General features: G+C 48.6%; 2 protein-coding genes across 2 annotated transcripts; both read left to right on the top strand.

Annotated features, from left to right (window-relative positions):
• The first annotated feature begins 4,653 nt into the window (after nt 1–4,653).
• On the top strand, nt 4,654–7,106 carry LOC128626007 (uncharacterized). The gene is made up of 2 exons (XM_053656133.1): nt 4,654–5,622; nt 5,989–7,106. The coding sequence occupies exons 1-2, from the start codon at nt 4,981–4,983 to the stop codon at nt 5,992–5,994; spliced, it is 648 nt and encodes a 215-aa protein (XP_053512108.1). The 5' UTR covers nt 4,654–4,980; the 3' UTR covers nt 5,995–7,106.
• Nucleotides 6,288–10,780, top strand: LOC128626051 (uncharacterized). Its single transcript, XM_053656422.1, has 2 exons — nt 6,288–6,926; nt 7,035–10,780. The coding sequence occupies exons 1-2, from the start codon at nt 6,288–6,290 to the stop codon at nt 8,742–8,744; spliced, it is 2,349 nt and encodes a 782-aa protein (XP_053512397.1). The 3' UTR covers nt 8,745–10,780.
• Nucleotides 10,781–11,392: the final 612 nt, after the last annotated feature.

The raw sequence follows: 11,392 nt of genomic DNA, 5'->3' as shown, positions 1-11,392 counted from the left end.
GAGCCAGGGGCCGCCGCAATCCCGGCGGAGCTCAGGGGAGGCGGGGCTGCGTGGACTACCTTTCTGCTGCGGCTCCGGGCTCGGGGCGGGTACCCACCGAGTGGGCCTGCTCTCCCCCTGCTGCCCAGAGATGGGGCCCTGCGGGACTCGGTTTCTACGCAGCTCTGCAGGTTTGGAGGCTGCAGGAAAGTGCACACAGTCCGAGCGTTTCTGATACAGGCGTTCCTGGTAGAAAGAGTGAGATGGGTCCGATGCAAGAAGGTGTTATTTAGGGAAAATGCAGTCCCTACCCTTAATAGCAGCTCGGGTTGACGTTACTTCTTACCTACTTAGTAGAAGCAAGGATTAACGAGGATTTTTTCTTTTAACCCAGGGCAACCATATCTAGGATCCAAAAGAATCCTAGATATTGTTTATTGTTTTAAATTATATTCTGTTTTTTAACCCACCCCCCCTCAGTTTTGCCCCAGATTCTTTTCTGAGTTAACATTAAGAGTATCTTAATACAGTATGTCAATACAGATCTTAAGTGTTGAGTTAAATTAAATTAAAAAATTTCCAACATTTTAGCATGGCATTTTAAACATGTCCAATAAGTTGAAAGAATTTCACAATGTACACTGCTATATCTCCCACCTAGATTCTTGACATTTTATGTTACTCTCCATCACGTATCTGTTGCCATCTGTCCACTGTTAGGTGAGTTTTTCCTGATTATCCACCCCTCAATGAAAATTTGGAACATTTTCATCATAGGATAAAATTCCCTCAGTACTACTTTTCTAAAACGGATAATGAACCTATTTTAGAATTGTACCTACTAGACTTACAGGGTGATCACTTTATGACATATAAATGTCTAACCCCTGAAACTAATATAATTTTGACTGCTGACTGTCAACTCTCAATAAAAAAATTCATAAAAATAAATAGAATATTTTAAATATCCGAGGAAAACAAAGGTCATCAGCCTGACATCTTGCATGTAAGTGGAGACAGTGTGCAATTTCACTTTATACATTTTTTTCCAGTACATTTCTTTGAGTGATGTCATATCTTTGTAAAGCTAGGTTTTCAACAGTTGTGATAAAAATCCAAAACCACACACAAATCACTGTGGAACAGGAAATGAGGACAGCGGGGTCTGATCTGATTTGAAGGTTTGAGAAGTTATATAGTACCCAATAGGCACTCATATCTTGGAATGAAACAAAAATATTAATTTTCATTGAAATTTATGGGTATATCTTCAAACAGCTACTAAGTTGTTCAGACATAGATACTTAACTAAGTTGTTTGGACCTAACTTCTAAACAAAGGGAATGATAGGAATTTCATATGGGAATGATAGGTATTTCATTTGGCCCAAGGATGTCCTGGATGAACCAACTACTGAGAACTTGAGTGTGCTGTGAACCAAGAATGACTGGGAAACTGAATTAGATGATAACCTCCTTGCCTTCTGTAGCACTGTAATATCTTCACAGACTGACAGGAGGCCTGGCATATAGTAGGCCTCCACTATAGTTGGTGAATGCATGGAATGGGCCAGAAGTGGTGGTGCTAGGAGAGCTCTTACCAGCTGGGGTGGATCCAGTGTAAATCCACCCCTGGAGGAGAGGAGCCATAGTGCTAGGTAAGACTGGTATTTCCTACTGGTTGAAGCAAGTAGGGCAGGGCTCAGGATACATCCCCCTGCAGCCTGGCCAGTCCACAGAAATTTATCAGCCTAACACCCAGCCAGTTCTATGTCCATTCAGATTATTCCTGAGAATGAGCCTCGCCTGAATGAAAGTGCCCTGATTTCTTTGGCTTAGTTGCCAAACACTGGCTCTAACCCCAGTTTGTTTGTTTTTTTAATTTATTTTTTTATTGATTATGCCATTACAGTTGTTCTATTCCCCCCTTCATTCCCCTCCACCCTACCCCCCGTCCCCACCATTACCCCCCCTTTAGTTTATGACCATGTGTCTCAAGTTCTTTAGATTCTATATTTCCCATACTATTCTTGCCCCCCCATCGATTTTCTATCTACTGTCTATGCTACTTATTTTCTGTACCTTCTCCCCCCTTCTCCTCCTCCCACTCCCCTATTGCTAACCCTCCTTGAGATCTTCATTTCTATGTTTCCACTCCTGATCTAGCTGTCCTTTTAGTTTGCTTTTGTTTTAGGTGTGGTTGTTAATAACTGTGAGTTTGCTGTCCTTTCACTGTTCATTTTTATCTTCCTTTTCTTAGATAAGTCCCTTTAACATTTCATATAATAAGGGCTTGATGATGATGAACTCCTTGAATTTGATCTTATCTGAGAATCACTTTATCTGTCCTTCCATTCTAAATGATAGCTCTGCTGGATAGAACAATCTTGGTTGTAGGTCTTTGGATTTCATGACTTGGAATACTTCTTTCCAGCCCCTTCTTGCCTGTAAGGTCTCTTTTGAGAAATCTGCTGACAGTCTGATGGGAACTCCTTTGTAGGTGACTGTCCCCTTATCTCTTGCTGCTTGTAGGATTCTCTCCTTCATTTTAATCTTGGCTAATGTAATTATGATGTGCCTTGGTGTGTTCCTTCTTGGGTCCAACTTCTTTGGGACTCTCTGAGCTTCCTGGATTTCCTGGAAGTCTATTTCCTTTGCCAGATTGGGGAAATTCTCCTTTATTATTTGTTCAAATAAGTTTTCCACTGGTGGCTGTGCCTTTCCCCCTTCTGGTACCCCTATAATTCGGATGTTGGAGCGTTTAAAGATGTCCTGGAGGATCCTAAGACTCTCCTCATTTCTTTGAATTCTTGCTTCTTGACTCTTTTCTGTTTGGCCATTATTTGCTTTCTTCTGGTCCACTCCATTGATTTGAGTCCCAGTTTCCTTTTCATTGCTATTGGTGTCCTGTGCAATTCCATTCATTTCAATTAGTTTTGCCTTCATATGTTTGTCTAATTTGTGGCTATAATCAACCAGTTCTATGAGGATCCTGATGACCAGTGTTTTAAACTGTGCGTCTGAGAGTTTTGCTATTTCTTCATCGCTTAGATTTATAGGCTCTGGGGCTTTGAGATCTTCTTGAGCCATTTTTGGTCTGTTCTCGTCCATTAAGTATGAGGATCGGAGCCTTGGACTCTCAGGTCGCTGAGTTGTGACACTATATGTGGGGGCGTGGTCAGAGCGGGTAAATGGCGATGCACTCAGCTGTTTCGCGCCGCTGGGTGAGGAGCAGAGCCTAACATGGTTCACCAGGGCGGGCCACTCAGGTCGCTGGGTTATGACTCTGTATGTGGAGGTGGGGTCAGAGCGGGGAAATGGTGGTGCTCTCTGCTGCCGCTCGCCTTTGGGCCTGCTCAGTCCTGTAGACTCACTGCCCACTCCCTCACTCTATCTGCGCACTGAAGGAGCCAGGGAAATGAGGAAGTGATTGTTCTCAATTTTAGCTGCTCGCTCAACCATAAGGACAGGGTGCACTTAAAGGAGGTACAGAGCTGATTGTGTTAAGTCAGCTCCTGGAAGCCAAGCGGGAGGGGGGGTGTAAAAAGACCACAACCACAGCATGAAGTTTAAAAGCCAATCAGCCATACTATCACGAGCTGTCCATGAGCTCTAGTAACCAGTCCTTGGTCAGATCACGCACCTTAGTATAGCCCCTGAGCCAATAGCTAACTGCCACCTTCTGCTTCTGGAAGTTGCTTGCTTGCTTGCCTCTATAAGAACCCTAGCCTGTAAGCCTTAGGCGCGACTCTCATTTGCAGCCTTTTGGCACTCGTGTGTCTCCGGAGGCACCCCGAGAGTTCGCCCCTGCGCAGGTAAAACTTTGAAACTTTGGCCAATAAAACACCTCTGACTACCCAGCAGTCTCTGACCCTTCTTGCTCGCGAGGACGGGATGTAACATTTGGAGGCCCCAGCGAGATATAAAATCTAAATTCGGAGACTGGGTGAGCTGCTCGAGCAAACGTAAGTAACAAGGATCCTTTTTTTTTACATTTGGTTTGGAAGTCTAGACTGTTCAACCCTGAAGTGGTAGGTGAGACGTCACCACAATACCACCCAGGGGCTCCCGGAAGAGGGGACGCCCTCGGGAGTGGCGACTAGGTCAGTTTGTGTTTAGTTCCACTTCGAGCTGCACTGCGAGAGAATGCATGCCTGAGAACCGCGGTTCGCCTGTGTATGAGAGGAGAGTGTATGATAGGAAATTGTGGTGTTTGTTTACATGTTTTGTGTTAGCTCTGGTCATTTCTCTTCTTGTTTCTGAAATTCCTAAGGTTGTCCAGCACTTCAGGATGGGCCAGAATGGATCAGTGCCTAGATCGCCCCTCAATTGTCTATTGAACAACTTTTCTGATTTTCAGAGGCGGGCTAGTGGATACGGTGGGCCTCCGCCCGACCCCGAGTTCCTGCGAACCCTCAGCCAGATTGAGTGGCCAACTTTTGACGTGGGGTGGCCCACCGAAGGGACTTTTGATCTCCCCCTCTTGTTTGCTGTTCGGGCCACAGTATATCGGGTGCCCCATCCTGATCAGTTTGTCTATATTGATGTCTGGGTAGATATAGCCACTGAACGTCCTGGATACATTCGGAAATGTATACAGGCTAATAAGGGGGCGGGGAAGAGGGCAATCTGTGTAACCACAGGGCAGAAAGGTGACACAGGGGTGAAAGAAGGACCAGATGCGGGGGGGTCCCGTACTGTAATTACAGCCCGACCCAGGTTATACCCCGTACTGCCCGGTCAGCCTGAGGATCCTCTGGATCCAGCCCTTGTTCCACCCCCGTATCCAACCCAGCACCTGCCAGACTCCTCTGAGGAGGGTAGAAGGGTCCAGAGCCCGCCTCATACTCGCGGCGGCACTCAGTATAGTAAAGGTACGGGCCCCCCGGACAGGGCAGATACAGTGGCCGCCGTTTTACCTCCTCAGGCAGGAGGGGCCATTTTACCCTTGTGAGAGGCCCCCACCAGCTGGATGCGCCGCGGGCTCCCCCGCGCTTGATCTATGTATCCTTCTCCACCAGTGATTTACACAACTGGAAGCACCAGAACCCCCTTTCTCAGAGAAGCCGCAGGGATTAATTTCTCTTGTGCCTACTGTAAGGAGAAAGGACACTGGAAATGGGATTGCCCAAAGATAGGAGGCGCCAGTAAGGGCCCCAAGCATGGCCCGGAGGTCCTCCTCCAGACTCTGGATCGACGGGGCCAGGGCTCCATACCCGTTGGCTCCCAGGAGCCCATGGTCACCTTAACTGTCGAGGGCAAGCAAATAGACTTCCTGGTCGACACGGGAGCCACTTATTCCGTCCTAAAGCAGCCCCGAGGGCAAATTCAGAAGGCAACCACCAAGATTGTAGGGGCAATGGGTGAAGCAGAAGCTTACCCATGGACAACTGCCAGAATCACGGACTTGGGTCGGGGCACGATCACTCATTCCTTCTTAGTTATCCCAGACTGTCCATACCCGCTGCTGGGGAGGGACCTGTTGCAGAAGCTCCAAGCCACTATAACCTTCAAGCAACAAGAAGACCCCGTGGCTGGAGCCAGCATGGAAGTAACAGTTCCCTTCTCTGAGGAGTACTTGCTGGCTGCGCTCCAGGAAGAGAGGCGAGGGGACGCCAGAGTCTCCGAAGCGCTGCAGTCAAAGGTACCAGGGGTGTGGGCAGAAACTAACCCACCTGGGCTGGCCGTCCACCAGCCACCGGTGCTGGTTCAGCTGTCCAGTACAGCAAGCCCAGTCAGAATAAGACAGTACCCTGTACCAGCGCGGGCCAGGCAAGGGATTGTGAGACACTTGCGGCACCTGCTAGAGGCAGGCATTCTAAGAGAGTGTCAGTCCGCATGGAATACCCCTTTGTTGCCTGTCCAGAAACCTGGAACCCAGGATTACCGTCCAGTGCAGGACTTGCGGGAGGTGAATGCCCGAGTCGAGAGACAATACACTCCACAGTCCCCAACCTGTATACGCTGTTAAGCTCGTTGCCCCCAACGCATACTTATTACTCTGTTTTAGATTTGAAGGATGCCTTCTTTTGTATACCCCTGGCTCCTCAGAGCCAGGAGATTTTTGCCTTTGAATGGAACAACCCCGAAAATGGACTAGTAGGGCAGTTCACATGGACCAGACTGCCCCAGGGGTATAAAAACTCACCTACAATTTTTAATGAGGCCCTCAGCAAAGACCTCCAGGAGTTTCGGAAATCTCACCCCATCATAGTTCTCCTCCAGTATGTAGATGACATTCTAATAGCAGCTCAAGAACAAGAGGAATGTGAAACAGCCACCCTAGACCTGCTGTGGGACCTTGAGAGGATGGGATACCCGGTCTCCGCCAAGAAAGCCCAAATCGTGACTCAAGCTGTAAGTTACCTTGGGTACAACTTGCAGGGGGGACAGAAGACTCTGTCCAGTCAATGGATCCGGGCGGTTCTGCAAATTCCAGAGCCGGCCACCAAAAGGCAGGTACGTGAATTTCTGGGGGCCGTGGGATACTGCAGGCTGTGGATATTAGGCTTTGCAGAACTAGCGAGGCCCTTGCATGAGCTAACCAGGGGCAAAGAGGACTCATTCGCATGGACTGAAAAAGAGAGACAAGCCTTTCAGGCCTTAAAAGAAGCATTAGTAGCTGCCCCAGCTCTGGCCCTGCCAGATTTGGCTAAGCCTTTCCAATTGTTTGTAGCAGAAAAAGAAGGAGTAGTCCTAGGTGTATTGAGTCAGACACTAGGGCCATGGAAGAGACCCGTAGCCTATTTATCCAAGAAACTTGACCCGGTTGCTTCCGGGTGGCCGGCCTGCCTGAGGGCCATTGCAGCCACCTCATTGCTAGTCAAGGAAGCGAGCAAGCTAACTCTGGGACAGGATATACAAGTTATTGGTGAACATTATATAGAACAAGTCCTGCGGTCACCCCCAGACAGGTGGTTGTCAGATGCGCGGCTGACGCAGTATCAGGCCCAACTGTTGAATCCTCCAGCAGTGTAGTTCCTTAAGACAACTGCCTTGAATCTGGCCACCTTGCTACTGATTCCAGATGCTGAGATTGTTCATAACTGCACCCAGGTCCTAGACACAGTGACCGGGGCCCGCCCAGACTTGCGAGACCAAGCCTATGAAAAGGCAGATCTGACTCTATTTACTGATGGGAGTAGCTTTATCAAAAATGGACAGCAGTATGCAGGAGCAGCAGTGACCACAGAGGATAAGGTGCTATGGCAAAAGGCATTGCCCAAAGGAGCATCTGCACAGAGAGCGGAGTTAATAGGACTGACCCAGGCCCTAAGGCTAGCCGAAGGAAAGGTCGTCAATATCTATACTGACAGCCGCTATGCCTTCGCCACCGCCCACGTCCATGGAGCTATCTACAAGGAAAGGGGCCTCCTGACCGCAGGAGGCAAGGATGTTAAAAATCGTGAGGAGATCCTCACCCTCCTAGAGGCCATATGGCTACCCAAGAAAGTTGCTATCATACATTGCAGGGGCCACCAGAAGGGAGATTCCCCAGTTATAAGAGGAAATACTTTAGCTGATACTGCCGCCAAGGAGACTGCAACAAGCCAAGGTGACAATTTGCTCTCCCTAGTTCCCCAGCCAGAATTGCCTCCGGATCCCAAATACTCCACCGAGGAGGAGCAAGAGGGAACCAAATTAGGTGGAAGAAAAGATAAGTATGGATGGATAGTACTCCCTGATACTAGGATTTACTTGCCCCAAGGAGTAGTAAGGCAAGTAGTGCAAGATATCCATACCAGCACCCATTTAGGTCAGAATAAGTTAGAGCAACTGATTAGAAAGTACTACCTAGGGCCACACCTCAGAGCAGTAATTCACTCGATCACCTCACGGTGTAGGGCATGTGCTCAGGTAAATGCACAAAACAAGAAGTTGCCCTGCTTCGTGAGATATCGAGGGAATACCCCAGGAGAACTCTGGGACGTTGACTTCACTGAAATGGCTAGAGGGAAGTTGGGCTACAAGTATTTACTAGTCCTAGTTGACACTTATTCAGGGTGGGTCGAGGCTTTCCCCACAAGAGGAGAGACGGCCTCCATAGTCTGTAAGATTCTAATGAGAGAAATTATACCTAGATATGGGGTACCCCTAGCCATAGGATCTGACAATGGACCTGCATTTTTTTCCAAGGTTTCACAAGAATTAGCGGCCAGGCTAGGGATTAATTGGAAACTTCATTGCATCTATAGACCCCAGAGTTCAGGGCAGGTAGAGAGGATGAATAGAACCCTCAAAGAAACTCTAGTAAAGCTAAAGAGAGAGACCAGCGAAAATTGGGTAGAGCTACTCCCTTTTGCCCTTTTCCGTGTGAGATGTACCCCATATATTAAGACTTGGGCCCCTTTTGAAATACTATTTGGTCAACCTATACCCCTGGTTCCCCGCCTAACTAAGGAAGAGATAGAAGTCTCTAATCACAACTTCCTTAGGCCATTGCAGACGCTGCAGAAGATCCGGAGCGAGGTGCGCGCCCTGCAGCAAGCCCGCCACCTGGAGGGAGGAGGCACAGCGCTTGAGCCGTTGGAGCCCGGACAGTGGGTGTGGATCCTCAACCACAGAAAGGGGAACTTAGAGCCTCGATGGACTGGGCCCTTCCAGGTACTGCTAAGTACCCCCACTGCAGTTCGAGTAGCTGAGAAGCCATATTGGATAGACCTCTCCCACACCAAGGTAGCCCAAGCACCAGGAGAAGACTCTCGAGAATGGCGGGTTCGAAAGGATCCAGACAGACCCCTAAAGCTTACTTTCTCCCGCTCATAGGAATATGGCTTGCCTCTTGGGCCACCCCCACGGGAGGACTGGCCCACCAGTGGGTTATAATTAGGTTCTCTGATAGTGAAGTAATTGCCAGCAGCGGCATAGGGAAGGACAACAGAGTAACCCTGCAAGCTGACCTCTCTCAATGGTTCGGACATAGGCTATGTGAAGGGAATGGACTCACCTCTATTAACCCAAATAGGGCATTGACCTTAAGAGGAACTCCAGGGATAGAAGGATCTGACTGTAACAGAAATGAAAATCTGAACCAAGACCTTTTCCATACCGACCTTTATGTGTGTCCGCATTGGGTTGGGAATGACATGAAATATTTTCAAGACCTCTGTGGAGGGGTAAAGGATTATTACTGTAAAAGTTGGGGATGCGAGACAATTGTATCACCCCCATCATGGGAACCATCAATGAGGGACGCCTATATTAGTATTGCAAGAAATAAGTCCCAACCACCAGCTGACAGAGAAAATCCCCGTTGTGCCCAAGATAAGTGTAACCCTATAACTATAATTATCTTAGACCCAAAGGACCCTATGTGGGATACAGGACGCACCTGGGGTCTACGCCTCTATGCAATGGGTTATGACCCCGGGGTCCTGTTTACCATCAGGCGGGTTCCCCAAGTAGAAGGGCCAGCCATGAAGGGATTAGGAAATGGGCTGCCACCCAAGGCGGTGCGCCCTCTCATAAGTCCGCACGACACTCCAGCAGGCCAAAGGAACCGCCTCCACAGGATACACCAGAGGCGGCTCGTCCAGATTTCATAAATGAAAAAGGCCCACACCTAGAAGGACAGCCCCATCATCAGATGACTGGTGCCCTAAACTTATTAGATAAGATTTTCCCTTTTTTCAACAGTACCCAGCCGGGCCTCACCGAATCATGTTGGTTATGCTTAAGCCCGAGGCCACCATTCTATATAGGGATAGGGGCCAACACCTCTGCAGGCAGCATGAACGCTCCCGAAGGCCTAACAAACCACCAGGAGACAGGAGACTGTCTGACTGACAGTGCATTAACTCTTGCAAATTCCACAGGAATGGAACCTGCTACCTCCTTGGTAACTATAATTTATCCTCTTCAAATTATAGCAATTATTGCCTGAACCAAAGGAGGGTTCCTGAAACCATCAATACACCACAAGTGACCCGAGCTGCTGAGGGGTTATGGTTTATTTGCACTCAAGGAATATTCAAGTGTTTGGTGCCAACCCGCCGCCCAGAACTGTGTATCAGTGCATATATTGTTCCCCAAGTGTACCTATATGGAGGCGACCCTACCTTACTAGTACAGCCCCGGGGGCAAACCAAGAGAGCACCGTTATTAATACCTATACTGGCCACTATGGGGTCTTGGGGTCTGCAGCAGTAGGGGCTGGGGCCATAGTCCATGGGGAACAGAGTCTGAAGCAATTGTCACAATCCTTTTCGAAGGACATTGCCCTATTGCAAGATCAAGTAATCTATCTTGAACACCAGATAGACTCCCTGGCAGAGGTAGCACTACAGAATAAAAGAGGACTTGACCTCTTGCTTCTGCAGCAGGGCGGACTGTGTGCAGCCCTAGGAGAGGAGTGTTGTTTTTATGCCAACCACTCTGGAGTAATTTGAGAGAACATCAAAGTTCTCGCCAAACGATTAAAAGATAGGAAATTGGAAGAAGAGAACTCCAGCTGGTATGCTTCTATATTCCAAACCTCCCCTTGGCTAACTACCCTAATGTCTGCTATAGCTGGTCCTGTTTTGATTCTTCCTATAGTTAATGCTTTAACTATAGGACCTGTTGTTATAAGTAAACTTTTAGCCTTTATCAAAGAAAGAGTAGAGGTAGTGAAATTAATGGTCTTATCACAACCCTATACTATTCTCCTTTCTAATGAAACAGAATCAAGGGTTTGATCTGCTCCAAACAGAAGGGGGGAATGAAGGAGCCAGGGAAATGAGGAAGTGATTGTTCTCAATTTTAGCTGCTCCCTCGACCATAAGGACAGGGTGCACTTAAAGGAGGTACAGAGCTGATTGTGTTCAGTCAGCTCCTGGAACGCCAAGCGGGGGGGGGGGGGCCGGGGGGGTAAAAAGACCACAACCACAGCATGAGGTTTAAGAGCCAATCAGCCATACTATCACGAGCTGTCCACGAGCTCTAGTAACCAGTCCTTGGTCAGATCACGCACCTTAGTATAGCCCCTGAGCCAATAGCTAACTGCCACCTTCTGCTTCTGGAAGTTGCTTGCTTGCTGACCTCTATAAGAACCCTAGCCTGTAAGCGCCAGGCGCGACTCTCATTTGCAGCCATTTTGGCACTGATGTGTCTCCGGAGGCACCCCGAGAGTTCGCCCCTGCACAGGTAAAACTTTGAAACTTTGGCCAATAAAACACCTCTGACTACCCAGCAGTCTCCGACCCTTCTTGCTCCCGAGGATGGGATGTAACATGCACGAAAGCGCAACCACAGTCAACCTGCAGCCCTGCTCCCTCGCTGTTTCCCCGCGGTCGCTCGCTGAGTCACTTACTAGGTCCAACCCTATGCCTGGGTACTGCGTGCTCGAATCCGTCTGACCGAGTTTTTCTGTGCAACCCCGCTCCGCCAGCTGCTGGTTTTGCCCCTCTTACTGGTCAGGCTGAAGAATTTGTTGT

This window comes from Artibeus jamaicensis, unplaced genomic scaffold, assembly GCF_021234435.1.
Source record: "Artibeus jamaicensis isolate MK-2021 breed Jamaican fruit bat unplaced genomic scaffold, CSHL_Jam_final scaffold_1964, whole genome shotgun sequence".
In the NCBI taxonomy this organism is placed as follows: domain Eukaryota; kingdom Metazoa; phylum Chordata; class Mammalia; order Chiroptera; family Phyllostomidae; genus Artibeus; species Artibeus jamaicensis.
Note: the sequence above shows the minus strand (reverse complement) of the source record. Positions and strands in the feature narration are given on the sequence as shown.

Bases quoted from the DNA above. Each gene is read 5' to 3' on its own strand.
- LOC128626051 (XM_053656422.1), top strand. From the start codon at position 6,288: ATGGGATACCCGGTCTCCGCCAAGAAAGCCCAAATCGTGACTCAAGCT. The intron at 6,927-7,034 runs GCCCAACTGTTG...AACTGCACCCAG, and splicing joins CGCGGCTGACGCAGTATCAG to GTCCTAGACACAGTGACCGG.
- LOC128626007 (XM_053656133.1), top strand. From the start codon at position 4,981: ATGTATCCTTCTCCACCAGTGATTTACACAACTGGAAGCACCAGAACC.